The sequence below is a fragment of the Sebastes umbrosus genome, chromosome 21 (genome assembly GCF_015220745.1).
Source record: "Sebastes umbrosus isolate fSebUmb1 chromosome 21, fSebUmb1.pri, whole genome shotgun sequence".
Taxonomy (NCBI): Eukaryota; Metazoa; Chordata; class Actinopteri; order Perciformes; family Sebastidae; genus Sebastes; species Sebastes umbrosus.
The window spans coordinates 7,729,526-7,747,163 of NC_051289.1; the positions used below are offsets into that span (position 1 = coordinate 7,729,526).

The 17,638-nt window shown below is 40.7% G+C and overlaps 1 protein-coding gene across 2 annotated transcripts; it reads right to left on the reverse strand.

Annotated features, from left to right (window-relative positions):
• Positions 1-76: 76 nt before the first annotated feature.
• LOC119480434 lies at positions 77-15,656 on the reverse strand. Of its 2 annotated transcripts, none has more exons than XM_037756635.1 (11): positions 15,328-15,656; positions 12,747-13,029; positions 10,632-11,282; positions 9,037-9,237; positions 8,497-8,808; positions 6,938-7,005; positions 5,343-5,449; positions 5,086-5,232; positions 4,797-4,928; positions 2,556-2,825; positions 77-2,081 (listed from the first exon to the last, which is right to left on the reverse strand). In XM_037756635.1, exons 2-11 carry the CDS (start codon positions 12,893-12,895, stop codon positions 1,866-1,868), a joined length of 2,253 nt encoding a protein of 750 aa, XP_037612563.1. In that variant the 5' UTR covers positions 12,896-13,029; positions 15,328-15,656; the 3' UTR covers positions 77-1,865. The 2 variants fall into 2 exon arrangements, with proteins under 2 accessions (XP_037612563.1, XP_037612562.1); XM_037756634.1 differs by having other exon boundaries at positions 12,747-13,032.
• Positions 15,657-17,638: the final 1,982 nt, after the last annotated feature.

Here is a 17,638-nt window from a genome sequence, read left to right on the forward strand (position 1 = left end):
TAGTTATTTTAGGCGTTTTTTCCTAAAGGATGGAGCTTCTTAACAGGTTAAAATAAAGTACAGTCCACACCAATCACAGATTTAGAGCATAGGAAAATCCATTGTATTCAACCATGTTTTACAGATGGAGTCTATGAGACCCCAAACAGACGTAACGTGTCATTTTCTGTAGCGAACTTCCGAAACTTCAGTTCAAATTCATGTTTTCTGTTCTCAAAATTAGGAAAAGCTGTAACAAGCCGATACAAATCAAAGAAATTTACAAAAATTGTACTTACGTTTGACCTAAATTGCCATCCAAACATCTGACAGAGAAAGAAACATTCCTGCAGACGGCAATAATCAATGTTTAACTGCTAACAGATCACCTTCGCCTGCTCTGGAATTAGGGCAAGAAAATGGCCTCTCATCACTAATAACCAACATTCATCCTTATTGTGCATTAGTTCTAAGGCAACATGGAGGACCAAGCGAGCGTTTACGACTGAATCCAGTGGCTGGTGGTCGGGACTGTTGCCAGTATTTGCAGCAACATTGGCACGTTTTTCCCTTCAGAACAGCTTGGTTAAAGGCAACATGTTACACATTTAGTTTGACACACACACACACAGACACACAACATCACAAACCACACCTCTGACACAGAGGCTGCGATTCATCTTCCGAGTCCTCCGATCGGAGCTGAGCTGTTGTTAAACCTGATAAATCACCAAACCCTCACTTGACTAAGCTCACTCATTTCACTCGATTTAAAATGCTTTTTTTTTTTTTTTGACACAATGAAAACAAATAAATTAATATTAAATTAAAGTGCCCAAATTCCAGTGTAAACACCACCCATCTAATCATTTTGGCGCTGTTGGCAGCTTGTGTTTTGATCAGGATTTTACAGAGAAAAATGTAAAAACAAAAAAAAAAAGGTTGAAAATTTGGGCTTTTTTTTCCCACCTGAAAGTCAAACTGACACCCTGCAAACTAATTTGGACTTAACTGAGATGATCTCGCAATATCAGATGCACATATATGTACACATAGCCAAATAGAAAACTCTGTATACAGTACAGTGTGTACAAAAGTGTGTAAACCACATCTTGTACAGGGTCTCAAATCAGCATATTTAGTTTTTTTTAAAGGAAATACGTTAATTTGCTTTCTTGTTAGATATGAAGATTGATACCACTCTAATGTCTGTGCGCTGAATACGGAGCAATACAAGCAGCCTGTTAACTTGGCTTAGCACAAAGACTGGAGACAGTCCTTGAGGTGCATCCCGGGTCTCTTTGGGTGCTTTCACATCATCAGGGATCCGGGGCCAAAGTGACACCAAAGTCCAGTTGGTTTGATTAGTGTGAACGCTCCGTACCGTACGGGGTTTATTTCACAACAATGACCCGCTAGCCGTACATTATCCCGCTTATTACACAGCTACTTACTTAAGAAATCGATAAATTGACACAAAACCGGTCCGTCGGAATCCGACATCAGAACTGTGCCCATAGCAACGGTCTGTTAAACATAGCAACGGTCTGCTATAAAGAAATAACAGACCGTAGAACGCTGTGATTGACCAATCAGAATCGAGTATTCAACAAAACGCACTCTATCTGATCCGGGCCTCAGGCTAGCTGTTTCCCCCTGTTTGCAGTCTTTGCGCTAAGCTAAGCTAACCAGACGCTCGCTGTAGCTCCATGTTTAACGGACAGACATGAGTGGTATTGATCTTCACGTCAAACTCTCAGCAAGAAAGCAAATGTCCCAAAACGTCCAACTATTCCTCTAATTGGCGTAAATGTATTCATCTTGATCGACCTGAGGAGTGTTTTATTTTTTTTTTTTTATGGCAGGAGATTTCTCTGCAGAGTCAATCAGCTCGAGTCGAGCTGCTCGTGTAGTTCTTCTTCTGCAGCTTCTACAACTGGCACATTGTAGTGACGATCGTCCTCCGTGACGAGGCACACGGAGGGCCAGTCATCTTTGTGGTCATCTGGGTAGTAGGTGATAAACTCCTCTGTGTCGGCCTTGTACAGTCTGTAAACTTGAATGGTGCACTGCAAGGCGTAGCCCAGCAAGAACATCTCCACCTGGCAGAGAGATAATAGCACGGTTACAGAAAAGCCCGGCTTACAATGCATCAGCTGCTAAAGCATATATCTATGGGTGGGGTTTCCTTTATTGAAAATGTGAAAATAACAATTAAAAGCAAACAGCAGCTTGTCTTTCCTGTAGCGTCCTCAGCCCAGAGGTTACAGCTTCAAAACAGGACAAGCACCAGCATGTTTCACTAAGTAGGTCTCAGATTATAAGAACCTTACACGCCCTGCTCTCGTGACACCCAACATTTGTTGTTGTTTTTGTTCGTTACCAAGCATGACAACCGTTAATTCAGCGGAAATGGATTCAAACGGCCGAGAAAATCCCAGCAGCTAGTTTCCAGTCTGTTGTTTTCCATAAAAACTTTCATGTAAATGCTCCCTACCTGCCAGGAAGCTACTGTATGCAGCCAGTAAATCATGTCTTTAAATGCCTGTTGAAGCGAGTCTGCGTTTTTCTCCTACCTGCTCCAGCCCGGCGCTGAGGCCCACGTGGCTGAGGTGGTTGGAGAGGAAGGAGCGCGGGCAGTCGGACGAGTCCCGGGCGAACAGCAGCCAGCAGAAGAGCGGGACGTCTCCGCCGGCCTGCATGCAGCCGTGCAGCTCCACCGCTCTGCCCAGCATCAGCAGCTTGAGCGCCTCCAGCAGCCCCAGCTCCTCTTCTCCTCCCTGAAACACTCGCTCGCACAGCTGCTGCCGCTCCGCAGCGGAGGAGCAGTCCACTGCTGCCCGCCACTGGAAAACAAATCGATGGAGTTAAATCAATAACTGTTTTTGATGAGCATGTAATCATTGAAGTCATTTATATATTATAAGTATAAATGCCAAACATTTGCTGGTTATAGCTTTATAAATGTGAGGATTTGCTGCAGTTGTCTGTTCACTTTTAACTGACAAACAAAATAAGACAAAAATCGGTTTCACCAAACTGGGATTTATTGAAGGCCTATAGCGTGCTGCAGGGTTGACATATTTTTGTAGACCAACCAGGATATTAGAATCGCACTGGGTTCCTCGACAAAACGCCAATATTATTCCAGAAAATGAGCTCTGTGGCAAACCAACATTTATGATACTTTGATTCAGCAAGATGATCTTCACAACTGAACACCGCTTTTATGATTTTTGAAGCATAAATGCAGAATCGCCAGAAGTAAAAAGCTGCACCACAATCGCATGACTTCACGTCACCACCACTGAGCTAAAGGCATACTAGTGTTCGGCGTAATGACGTTTAGTAGGCTCCTGTTCAGACCTTGTGTTAACATCCGTCCCGGCCGATCGGATCACAAGTGAACAGTACGGGTGTGAATGCACCCGAGATGCATTGAGATCCGACCGCTCAGACCACCTTCAGAGGTGGTCCGGGCCACATATGGCCACATACTTTTAGCAGTGTGTACGCCAATGTTTCCTGGGCCACATCGAAGGACCGCCTATTCAGCTGATGTCCCTCTTGGATCCGCGGGGTCTCACTGAGCTTCCTCAGGTGAACAGACAGACAGGTGCAAGCCTCACATGGAAACGGCCTCTGTGCTCTACTGTATTCTGTCGGTACAACTGTATTTTATTTAAATATATCTTATCTATAGGCTACATACATACAGACTATCAGACTAGGCACGGGAAGTGCATTATTATCATACTGTCTGAGATGCGTCTGTGTTTATTTTGATGTTAATCAAATGTACCAGAATTTAGTAATATTACGTCACAATGTCGGCTGTATTAGCCATGTGTTTACTAAGCGTTTATTTGCATATGGAGCAGGGGAAGTGAGATCGTATCACAAGTGGTCACTCGAGACGCATTCTAATGCCAGGTGTGAACAGGCGGACTTAGAGCTGTCCACTTTTGATCAGATCACCCAAGACGCATGTTAATGACAGGTCTGAACAGGGCTCCAAGTCTCATTTAGCCACTTGTTAGCAACCGCCTTTTTGAAGACAAGTAAAGGTTTCAAAATTCACGAGTGGGATATTTACAGATGTATTTTATATATCGTAGAACAAAACATTAAAATCTCTTCAACTTGTGTTAACCACAGACCATATTTCAGGCATCTAGACAGAAACCCATTAAAAAAAAAAACATTGACTTCGAGAGGAGGGAGCTGGAAGAGCAAAAATGCCGACTCATTTCCGGGTTTTAGGACTCCTGGATTCCTGCAGCACTCTATTGGATATCCATTTTCCTCATTCCTTGCACACACATTAGTGCAAATAAAAAAGGAATCTTTGTGGAAGCAGCACAGACCAGAATGACACAACACAGTGCAACCGTATTGAATTCATAATGTCAGCCACAAAACCAGCACACAGTTACCTCTCAAAAGCAAAAAGAGGTCTGACTTTCATGTGAGGTAAACACTACAATTCCAGTGACTGACCATAAAATCTGCTCGAGGCCTCATTCAGTTACAGTAAAGAGGTTCTGTGGTTTTAACAGTAGAAACAGTTTCTTTGAGGTTGAGGGTCCGGTATTACCAGGCTGTGTTAATGACACAGAGACGGATCAGTGCAGCATTTAGAAGACTACCTCCCTTTAACATATGGTAGCAATCACAACTAAAAAGCTCCGTGGATGAGTATCAATGCCCTCAGTGTCCTCAGACGACATAAATAAAGTGCTGTGGTTTACTCTGCTGTGTCTTTAAAAAACGTTCTCACTGTGTGCATGTGTTCTGAGCAGATACGCAGCTAGTACCTTATTCAGAAGAAGCTCCATGTAGCCTTTTAGCTGCGGGGTGGCATCTCCCGACCCCTCTGCCTGGACGCACTCTCCAGGAAATGTCCACTGACTTATCAGACCTTCCTGGGCCTCCAGTTGCTTCAGAAGCTGCAATTAAAATGCGGAGATGAGATTTCAGCTGTGTTCAAATGAGCTCAAGGCTCACTGGCAGAACAGAATGCTTGACATGCATAGCAACGGTAACTAAGGGGCATGGGGCTTAGCAAATGGTCAACTGATACCATCTCGTTAAGTGAGTATTTACCATGTTAATGTCGTCGTCGTCCTGCAGCCATGCGGGCAGCTGGGTGCTGTGGGAGAACACCTGGAACAGCGTGGCTCTGAGAGCGCAGTAGTTGTCGCCTCTCACTCTCCTCACGCTGCCAAAGCTCTGGGACATCTCTTTATAACCCTGCAGCAGCACACACGGGACACCACAGGAAGTCTCTTAGCCCATTCATGTGGGAAAAATACATAAAAACTAATCTGAAACACTTCTTCCCAGGAGCTACCGGCACCGACCTTTCTAATGAGAGCACTTTTGGCAGTGTTTCCTTTCCACTCTCTCTCACTGTAAGACAGGATGTCCACCGCCGGCGCCAAACTGCATCTGTCCTCCACCTTTAAGACTGAGAAAGAGAGAGGAGAGTGAGAGGAACAAAAAGGGACTATTGTCTGTATTTTACATGACAAAACAAAAGTAGTGTGTGAAATCTCGGATGCATTTTCAATACTGAACAAAAATATAAACGCTTTTGTTTTTGCTCCCATTTTTCACGAGTTGAAATAAAAGACTGTTCCTATGCACACAAAAGACTTACTTCTCTCAATTGTGGTGCACAAATTTGCTAAAATCCGTCTTAGTTAGCACTTCTGCTTTGCCAAGATCATCCATCCATCTGACAGGTGTGGCGCGTATCAAGATGCTGATTAAACAGCAAGATTATTACACAGGTGTTCCTCAGGCCAGTCACAATAAAAGGCCGCTCTAATGCTGCGTTCCAGACAACCCCGGAGGTTTTTCCCAGTTGAAATTTCCGACTTCCGACCTCCAAGCGTTCCAGATGCCAGACGTAACCAGAAACGTTGGCTGACCGTGACAAAGTGCAGACTCCACATTATTTTTGGCATTTTTAAACGTTTTCCTGAATAACTTTTGTGCTGAGAGGAAAACTTTCAGATATTGTTTACTGCAACCAGCTGACTAATAACATGGTGACATATTTTCATTTTACATGCAGAACAGGTTTTGCTATACGATAGTATGTATTATTTTTAGGGCTGTCAAAGTTAACGTGATGATAACCGCGTAAACGGAAATTTGTTTTAACACCACTAATTTCTTTAACGGATCAATGCAACTTTTGATTTTTTAGGTTGTATCGGGCTCAGTGTTAAAGCTAGAGTGAAGATACTGGCATCATATGAAACTAGAAAACCCAAAGAATCTATTAGTACCAACCATGTCAAACTAACTTGTCGAGAAGGAGGTTAAAAAACGCTCCAAACTTACACTACATTTTGGCGAGGAAAAACTGGCATTGCCATTTTCAAAGGGATCCCTTGACCTCTGACCTCAAGATATGTGAATGAAAATGGGTTCTATGGGTACCCACGAGTCTCCCCTTTACAAAGCAAGCATATTTGCCCACTCCCATGTTGACAATAGTATTAAATACTTGCTGACGGCGGGAATTTCCACCAGAGCTGTTGCCCATGGAAGGTTAATTTCACAACCATAAGTCATCTCCAATGTCATTTACGAGAATTAGGCAGTAAATCTAATCGGCCTCACATCTCCCCCCTTGTTGTTTGGGGTATCTGTGACCAAATAATACATATCTGTAGCGCTATTCATGTCAAATCCATAGTTCAGTGCCTAATAAGTCTCTTTTTTCAAGATAAAACTGCACATTATAGACTGGCCTTTTATTGTGACCAGCCTAAGGAACATCTGTGTAATAATGATGCTGCTTAATCAGCATCTTGATACGCTACACCTGTCAGGTGGATGGATGATCTTGGCAAGATTTGAGAGAAGTCTTTTGTGTGCATATTTTCGATGCATTCACTGTATATTGTTGTTCGGTGTAGATGTGTGATTTGGATGTTCTTACGTGTAGTTTCTGGTTTATTTTTTTGTGATGCCGACAGCTCCTCAGCTCCTCTGTACAGGTCTTCTTCACTAAAAAAGGAAAAAGAAAACACTTAAGTGACTGAACTCTATGTACAATACTTCACGCATAAGGCTGGCTATGATTTGTATTATTCTTATTGTCAACAACTCAAAAAAGATCAAAACCAACAATGAATTGATCCTACTGACAAGTGGTTTTGTGTGTACAAAGCCTGACATATCTTCTTCCTCTGTGCCATAGAGCTCTATTGTTGCCCCAAAACTATTAAAACCCATCAATGATCCACACTGTTGCACTGCGTGACATGTTCCTTCAATTCATGAACATGGACAGAGTAGTTTATTTTGAGTTAATCCCAGATACACCATCCTGCTGCTGCAAATACTCACAAGTGCACCAAATTGATATTAATCTGCAGCTGAAAATAGTCCCTGATGGAATGCACTATTTACTTAAGTTAAGTAATGTTTGCTCCTCAGTGCCCAGCTATTTTAAGAAATAACTTAGCAACAAAAAAATGAACTTGGCACTGAGAGCCACAGGCGCAGAAAGTGTGGAAAGACAGACTAACACATTGTTGGTTTTGGTCATCTTAAGGGATTTGTTGACAATAAAACAACCTTAACCTAACTTTCTTCCAAACCATGATAACAAACACCAAAATACCTACATTTTTCTCATGTTTTTTTATAAATGACTTTGTGGCGTACCACTATGCGCAAGCAGAAATTACAATAACACAACCACGTTTTTAACAATGTCTTTGGGGATGATGTGTAAAGGCCCTGACACACCAGTTTCGAGCAGTCGGCGAGCGTCTGTCAGCCCAGTTTTTTCAGTGTGTCCCTCACCGTCAGCTCTAGTCTGCCCGTGTTAGAGGCTGTTTGGTCGATTCGGCATGTTGAATCGGCTGCGGAGCTCGTCGGTGAGAGAAATCACTCTGATTCGCTGTTCAGGTTAAACGAATCAGTGCACGAGAAGAGAAACGGAAGTGAGGAAAGCAAACACAGAAGGCTCTTCTAATTTTTCATCTTCATCTCATCTGATCATTCCAATACAGAGATATTTTCACAGCGACACGGCCATCTGGAATGAAGCTAAGTGGTGAGTGAGAGTGGTGTGAAAATGGTCAACAAACGCCGCTTTGTTTCATGTTTGTATCATAACAACGGCTTGTATATCCGTCGTCTTCGGTCTTCCGGTTTCCCTTTTTGAATGACGAATACAGACTACCGTAACCTGCTGGTATGGAGAGTTATTTCCTCTCAAGCAGGCACAAAACGTGTGCTGTAGATGTCTGTTCGGTGTCGTCTTTGTGGTGTGTTTGAGTGCAACTTTTTGGCCAAGACAAAGGCGACGTGAGGCGACGCAGCAGTCAGTATTCGTCGCCGCTAGTTTTTTGATGTGGGTTTGGTATGTCTGGGCCTTAACATCTTTCAAAGCTGAAGATTAGACACATGGTCTACATAGCCACACAGTTTTGAACAATGATGTGATGTTCACTCTATAAAGCAACTAAAAAAATGATCATTACAAACCTGTTACCGAGGCCATCTCTCTCTGTGACGGGTATCTCATCAGCCTTCACATCATGCTCCTCTTCTCCAGTTACCTCCTGAATCTCAGTATCTTTCCCAGCCTGAATCTCCTCGGCCTCTGTTGGAGCGTTCTCTGCCTCTTCCTTCATCTCATTGTCCTCCTTCGCTTTGGGAACATCTCCATCTTCGTCCTGTCCTTTCAGGATCATTTCCTCTGCAATATCCTGTTTGATGTCCTCCGAGGAAGTGACTTCCTTTGAGCTTGAAGTTGTGCACTCAACATCTGGTTGTGCATCCTGGTCGGACTTTGAGCTGGAGAGAGAAAACATGTTTGGTACTTTGCTTGAACTCATAAATGACATTTTATATCATGAAACATAGAAGGATACTAGTGGTGTGTAATAAATCATTTTGCTTATACAACCAGCTGTGGTGTTTATGCGCCCCCTAGTGGCCACAGGAAGGCTCTCAAAAACACAAGTACACAGTTGATGTAAACAAGCGTGTTGTTTTGATGTCACAATCTGCAAACTCACTGACCTGTCGCTGGCGTCTGCCGGGGCTGTGGCCTCTGGCTCCCTGACATAGTTGGCGGCGTCTCGCTCCTCACCACTGTGGTTGAGTCCCGAGGGCTCTGACCCAGGAGAGGACTCACCGACATCATGGCTTCTTATGACTTCAGGACCGCCGCCCTCCGTGCACACTGAAGAACTGCCAATCTCTGAATCCTCCTTCACAGCACTAGACACAGAATGACAGGAGAAAGATATTAATAAGTATACAGCAGGATTGTACAGAAGCAGGGTTTTGAGATATGAATATTTTTGTACTGTAATTTCTATTTATGCGACAGTGTATTTCATTCACAACAAATCAAAGTACTTGATCACACTGCTCATTGATTTTGCAACACTGCCCTCGATGCCCGTTACCATATAAAGTGGTGCAAAATAAAGCTATTTGCGTACGATATAACTGCATCTTGCATGTTTTCCAGCCTGACTCAGACGACTGGGCGACATAGTAAAAACACTGTAAATACAGAAACAGCCACCTCCTCCTTCCAGTATAAATATACTACCATGGTATCTTTTGAGGTCATGAAAAATCACATGATATGTTGTCTGGTTCAGGATGCAACCAGTTCAACAAAAGATGAATTATTCCTTCTCTGATTTGTTTCATTTTAATATGTTTAAGTGAACTTAAGAGGTAAAATTATCAAGTAATTCACTAGAAAAGGATGAGAGGAAAATCTGAGGAAACACTCCTAGTAGTAACTTTTTGCGTCGTAGAAATGTTTTTCGTCTTTTTTATCCTTTTAAAGCTACGAGGAAGAGAAGAGAATCGTCCATCCAACCCCTCATATTTAACTTGCTACTGAACCGCCAGATTTGGAACCACTGGTCTATAGTTGTCAGATCATTAAAAACATTTTAAGGGCGCTTTCACAAGCCAACATTTAGTCTGTTTTCATCAAACTCTGGTGCGGTTCGTTTGGGCGGTTGTGAACGCAGTAATTGTACTCTGGTGCAGACAGAAACAACTAGAGTTTGCTTGGAAAAGGTCTGAGACCACCTCTCGTTTCCAAGCGACCTCTGGTGCGGTTCAATTGCAGTGAGAACATAATCCGAACAAATTGCAGAATGTGAATCAAACCGCAGGGGATTATGGGCTGCCTGCGCAGGCATTTGTTGAGTTGGACACCGGTAAACGCCAGGTGAACATGAGTGGGAGAGGACGGACCTGGACTCCTGCAGAAGTCTGATGTTTGCTTGACATCTGGGCCGAAGAGAACGTACAGAATATGCTAAATAAAGTCTAGTGATGTTTATAAAGTCATTCAAGATAAACTGGAGGAGAAGGGATTTGTGCACACAGTAGATAAGTGCCGAGTCAAAGCGGAAAAACGTCGGCCTTGCCCCTTTGTACACGCCCCTCAGCAATTACATTTTTTTTGTGCACTGTGATACCGAACCAAAATAAATAGATAACGAACCAAAAGTATGAATTTCACTCCGTTTGGCTAGTCCGAACTAGCCAAACGGAGTGAAATTATGGCTTGCTTTTTTAACCAACATCCAAAATAGCAGCAGAAACAGAAACCTCACAGTTTGTCTAGCCATGTGACTCACCAGCTCGCAGACTCTTTGTCGTTCTCCTGACCAACCGCAGAGATGGACGACATCTGACAAGCTGCCGCAGTGAGCTGAGGGTCTGGCACGGATAACACTTCATTGTTTTGAGCAAACTCCACTGGTGGCTCGGCTACAGCCTTTTCAATACTGATTATGGAGCCGGCCTCTTCTTCATTATCATGAGCAGTGTCCAATGTAATGTGCTCTCTTGTTGGGTTTGTCTCAGTGTGGTTTTCAGGGCAAACTGCCTCTGCTGTTGGGGAGCTGCTGACAGGGATTTTGTCCAGCGATGAGGCTGGATTTTCTTCTTCTGGTGCCGCATTTTCTTCTTCTGGTGCCGCATTTGTTGCTGTAAAAACCTCCCAATCAGCGGTGGCGTTTTGTTTCTGCAGAGAGTTTAAAGTGCATTGCAGGAGCTCAGCTTGTCCACTGTCTGCAGGACGGTCCTTCATATCTTCATCTTGTACTCTGGTGGAGTTTTCTTCGAGTTCAGACCCTTTGTTGGGAGAAGGTGCTGCTGTTTGTATGACCTCCTTCTGCAAGGGTCCATTCTCCTGAGTGTTATTGGGCTCCGTCTCTGCGACCTCGGGACTCTGCTTCACCTGCACAGCCTCCTTCACCTTTATAGTGGCCTCATCAGGTATTTTCCTGAGTGACAGAACACAGAGAGAGGATGAGCAACGTCACATCATACAACAATAACATCCTTCAAACCCTAAATTCAATGCCTAACTCAGTTGCAGTTTTGATATATTGTGTAATAACCTTTTCATAAACAGGAACCCAGAGCAGATATCATAGATAAGATTTTGCAGCAACATGTTTCAACAGTATCTCTGTAATGTGGGGAGGAAGTGGGAAATGTATAATCAAAACAGTCATCTTTAGTTAGTTTCCTGCACTACCGATATTGAAAAAATGCAGCTATTTATATTGTAGTCTAATCTTTTAAACACTTTCTAAATAAAAGGGGAGTTCAGTTCTCTTTTTAAAGAAGAATTTGAAAGTATAAATGACTGTTTTCAGGGCATAAAACAAATGATCCGTTGATCTTTACGAATCAAGACTCCATAGTCTAACAACGGCATGTTGAAATCGAAAATCGAATCCATTCGTGACCTTAACATTGAAAGTCAAATCGAATCATGAATTTGGAGGACCGTGACACCCCTACCAACCACTGGAAGAACCTCTGGAAGTCCCCAGCCCTATTTGTAACCTTAGCCCACCTTATGTTACTCTTAGTTTTGGTCATATAACACAACCTACGCAAACCTTAGGGGGGGATTTTCAATTTTTTTAACGTGTTATCCAGCAGTGAGTCACATCTTTAAAGGAAATTTCATGATCTGACATTTGTCTGAGTCAAAACCAACAGACAGCACAAGAAAGCTTCCTTAAAAAGTTAGTTTTAACACTGACAAGTCTTTGTATAAAGTGTTCTTCACTTCCTTTATTGAGTCAGTTCTAAGATTTGCTATGATCCCAGTCTGAATTTTTTTTTTTTTAAAGTTGGTCTATGAGATATTCAGAGCATTAATAACAGCGAACAACTATTTGCTATGTAAAGATATAGAGGAGTAACCCACCCTCAGGTTCCCCCTCAGGTAAGCACTGTTAGCTCCGTCAGCAGTGATGTCATTGTTTCCATTGTTGGGGGGTTTCCTTCTCTAGAGGTCTTTTATTCCATTAGTTACTGGCTTTTTAAACATAATGTGATTTAGCCTGTTAGCATCTGTGGATGCAACAGAGGGTCCTCCTGGTTTCTGGCTTTGTTTAGTAGCCACTTTCTCAAAGTGGGGCTGGCGATTAGTGACAAAGCCAGAAGTGACAGTGTGTATTTTTTTGGATCAATTTTTGTTTAATTCACTGCCGTATTTTTCTGTATTTGTTGGCCGCTGTATGTCAGCAAAAATCGCCCCTCTAGGACATTAAAGGTTTACTCTACATCTGTGGGATCATGAAAATACCTCTGAGGACGTAACTCGCTGCTGAATTGCAATTATAAAATTACTTTTTGATTTTTCCCCTGAAGTTTGCTCGAGGAAACACCATGTCACCAGATCATGTTGTAATGTTGTCAATCATACAATACAGCAATGTTTATCTCACCTGATGTCATCATCTCCTTCAGGACCACAGGTCCCCACCACAAGTGTGTCACCTGTGGGCACCGTGACCTTCGAGTCATCTTTCAGCAAACCACTTCTTTCCTCCGCACTGCCACAGGGACTCTCAGCGCGACAGCAACTGTTCCCCATCTGCTCGCTCCCTCTGCTCGGGAGGACAGTAGTCTGAACGGTGACCTCCGGTCCACAAAAACAACCGCAAGCGACCGGATGAGTCGCTGAAGCCTGAAGATTTCAGGAGTCCATGATGACGAGGGGTCAAGCTGCTGCTAAAGAGAGGAAGCAACCATGTTCATGTCTTGTTATAGAGTTGATACCTTACAAGCACAAATGTACAACATCACTGAATGAATGAGAGAAAACACTCCCCACTGTGTGATACAACAGGTGTTACAATAAATCACATACTGTATTATGATAGATGTTACTACTCTCTCTGTATCTAAATGTGGTCACATTTATTTGGTTAACATCTATCAAAAATGTCTGACACTATCTAAACACAAAGAGGACACAATTATTATTTATAGAAATTTAAATCAATATCCTCCTCACAAACACTGACGATACACTTCCACGCAACACACACACACTTGTCTTTTTTTTTATATATTTACTGTATTGTTATTATTGTTATTAGATAAATAGATAGATAGATAGATAGTAACTTTATTAATCCCGAGGGAAATTCAAGTTTCCAGCATCACAGTTCCGTAGTGCAAAACATGTTAGTAAAAAGGCAGTAAAATAGTTAGTAGTGCAAAGTACAAAAAAATATACCAGATATAAAAATACAAGGAGATGAAGAAAACTGTTAAAACTGTCACTCCCCATATTAATAATAATAATTATTATTTATATCTTGTCCTAATTGTTTATCACTATTATGTAGTCATATTATTTCTTTATATTAATTTATTTTTATTTTTTTGTTATGTTGTATAGTCTTAAATTGTGCAAAATAAATAAGCAAAACAAAAACAACAAACAAATATATATAATTTCTTAAACCTGTTGGGAGCCCAACAGTTATATCCACAGTTGTATCCACAGTCCTAACCCAATCTGAAGATATATTTCATATGTGATAAATAATATGATGGTTTACCTTTGTTATGTTGTATAGTCTTAAATTGTGCAAAATTAATTAATAAAAAAAAAAATGTATAACACCTATCAAAATAGGTGATAAAATACTAATATAATATTTTTCTTTTGCACTGACATTACAGCTGATTCTGGTGTAACACCTGCTATTACATTTTTACAGCACACATTTGGTGCATATTAATAATAATAATAATAATAATAATAATAATAATAATAACAATAATAATAATAATAATAATGGTCTGACATATATCTTGACCTAACTGTTTGTTATCACTATTATGCAGTCATATTATTTCTTTATATTAATCCTGTCTTTAGGTGGACGTTTCAGATAAGCCCAGTGTTTTTTTTGCTTCTTCCTGCACTGTATATTACCATAATCTGAAGATATATTTCTTATGTGATAAATAATATGATGGTTTACCTTTGTTATGTTGTATAGTCTTAAATTGTGCAAAATAAATAAATAAAACATTTGTAACACCTATCAAAATAGGTGATAACATATTAAGACAATGTATTTTTGCACAGACATTACAGCTGAATATAGTTTAACACCTGCTACTTTACATTTTTACAGCACACATTTGGTGTAAAATTAGCTTCAATCACAGCTACAACACCCCACTGTATATTATTCATTTATTTTTATTTTTTTTGTTATGTTGTATAGTCTTAAATTGTGCAAAATAAATAAATAAATAAAAAACAAATACAAATTGTAACACTTAGCAAAATAGGTGATCAAATATTAAGATATTTTTGCACAGACATTACAGCTGAATATAGTTTAACACCTGCTACTTTACATTTTTACAGCACACATTTGGTGTAAAATTAGCTTCAATCACAGCTACAACACCCCATTGTTTAATGTAAATACAATAAAAAGGAAGTGTTTTATCCACTGTCCTAACCCAACCATAATCTGAAGATATATTTCATATGTGATAAATAATATGATGGTTTACCTTTGTTATGTTGTATAGTCTTAAATTGTTCAAAATAATATATATATATATTAAAAAATATATAAAATATTAAGACAATGTATTTTTGCACTGACATTACAGCTGAATCTGGTGTAACTATAATTATATATTTACTGTAGTTATTGTTGTTATTATATATATCTTGTCCTAATTGTTTGTTATCATTATTATGTGGTCATGTTGTATAGTCTTAAATTGTGCAAAATAAATAAATAAAAAATTTGTAACACCTATCAAAATAGGTGATAAAATATGAAGACAATGTATTTTTGCACTGACATTACAGCTGACTCTGTTGCAACACCTGCTATTAGATTATTACAGCTCACATCTGGTGTAGCTTCAATCACAGCTACATTGTTAATGTAAATATAATAAAAAGGAAGCAGCAACAATGACAGCACATTGCACATTCAGCTGCCTCATATTAATAACAATAATAAAGACATAAAAACCTACCTCGATTGGGTTTATTGTGACTCAAACTCCTCCAGCTGCTCAAAACGTCGCTCAGATTCAGTTTCACTTTTGCTTGTTAGCTGAAGCTAGCTTGAAGGTAAACTTAAAATATAAACATTAAGCTGCTAAATACCGACTAAAGCTCATGAGAATCACTGCTGCCACGCTGTTCCCCTCCTCTACTCACTGAACCGGCACCGTTTAACGCGTTACATCTCGTAGATACCGGGTGTTTCGCGGTGTTTTAACGCGGTGAACATGTGTCGGTAACGGACCTCGAGCATAGCGGAGCAGCAGGTCACGGCTCGGTCCGAGCGCATGACGTCATTCTCATGTGCGCCAAAGAGGGGTTGTTGTGCTGCGTTCAGGTGCTGCTCGGAAACTAGCAACTTCACATTATTAACCCCTTAAGGATTTTGACATAATTATAGCAAAATATTAAAGGTCCAATATTGTGCTCATTTTCAGGTTCAAACTTGTATTTTGTGTTTCTACTAGAACATGTTTACATGCTGTAATGTTAAAAAAAAAAACCTTTATTTTCCTTATACTGTTGGCCTGAATATGCCTGGAGTTACCCTGCACTATATTCAGTTTTAACAGTCTCTTCTGCACTATATTCACTTTTTTAATAGTCCTGTATCACAGCTGTTACCCTGCACAAGGGCTGGACTGGGACAAAAAATCGGCCCTGGCAGTTTGGCCCAGACTGGCCCCATCATCGGCCATTTGTGCTGTCTGTACCACGTTTTGTTGAAGGCTCTGTTCGAAGAAATTCCTTCAAATGTGGTTGTTTTGCGTACACGCCAACATTGAGACCTCAAAAATAGAGAGGATTTCAAAACCAAAGCTAGGGGTCTGGGGGTTTTAGTTTCAGAGACTTTGTTTCCTGACTTCTGGTGACTTTAAAACAATGAAAATAACAAAATAATAAGTACACTGCAACAACATGTTTATGTTAAACTTCTAATTTTACCTTTAAATCTCAGGAAAGAAAACGGAATAATTTGCCCCTCTGGCGTAAACTTTGAGTGTGGATATCTAGCATAAACTAATATTCATCAGTTATAATTCATTTGTTTGCCCCTGCTGTCTCTTTTTTAGGATTATACAGACAGAGCTCCCTCCCTCATCTCTCTCCCTCTCCTCCTCACTGTTGCCGCCTGGCACAGAGCGATTGGGCCGGCCCAATGTCAATTAGGGAAAAGAAATGGGCCGAATATCCTATTATATGGGCCAATAAAAAGACATACATTGGCCCACAGGGAAAATGCCCAGTATGCCAGATGGCCATGCAGTCCAGCCCTGCCCTGCACTATATTCAGTTTTAACAGTTTTCGTCATCTCCTTGTATTTTTATATCTGGTATATGTTTTTGTACTTTGCAATACTAACTTTTTTACTGCCTTTTTACTAACATGTTTTGCACTATGAGACTGTGATGCTGGAAACTTGAATTTCCCTCGGGATCAATAAAGTTACTATCTATCTATCTATCTATCTATCTATCTATCTAACCTCTGTCTGAAATGCTCCGTTTTAGTGCATTTTGACGGAATTGCAACAGAATTGCGTTGCTAGTCAACAGCTTGGTTCCATGTGTACTTCCTGTCAGCTGATGACATTCACATACACTGCAACCAGGAATAAACTGGGACACATTTAGAATGTTTTACGTTTAAAATTGTGTCAAGGGTCTAAATATTGTATATTCGTGACATCACAAATGGACAGAAATCCTGACAGCTTGTTTCAAATGCAGAGTTTCTGAATACGGGCTGTGTGTATTTCCCTGTGGATTGAGTGTTTCGATACTTTCACGGTATTTATATAGGACTTAAGCCTGCTTTATAATAAAAAAAACATGAAAATCTTACTTTTTTATAATATGGGACCTTTAATACTGAAACAATTCGTAGATTAATCGGGTATAAATTGTGTTACCTTCATCACAATGCTCAAATGTTTTGGCTCTTTTGATAGTAAAGGTAGCTGACCCCTGCACTAGTCCCATGCTTGCTCATGCTTGCTGCTAGTCTGTGCATTAGACAGTAGTGGCGGAAGTGTTTTAATATAGTTTGGTTGCTGTTAAACCTGTATATTGCTTTTATACTCTTTGCCTGACCTCCATTTACTTTAATTCATCAATACTTTTCCCTGTTTTTTTATTATTCCTTCTCCGTACAGGCATGAGAGAAAAACAACGCTTTCTTCAAGAAAATTCAAGGTAACAGGTGGGGAGTAATTTATATACTGATGGTCATTTTAAGGGTGACATAATCCTTTAACCCAATCAGTGGGTTTTCTTGTT

Excerpts from the sequence above, each read along its gene's own strand:
- LOC119480434 (XM_037756635.1), bottom strand. The coding sequence starts at position 12,895 with ATGGGGAACAGTTGCTGTCGCGCTGAGAGTCCCTGTGGCAGTGCGGAG. Across the intron at positions 7,006-8,496 it reads AGAGATGGCCTCGGTAACAG|TGAAGAAGACCTGTACAGAG; the intron begins GTTTGTAATGAT and ends TTCCTTTTTTAG. Across the intron at positions 4,929-5,085 it reads ACGACGACGACATTAACATG|CTTCTGAAGCAACTGGAGGC; the intron begins GTAAATACTCAC and ends TTTTAATTGCAG.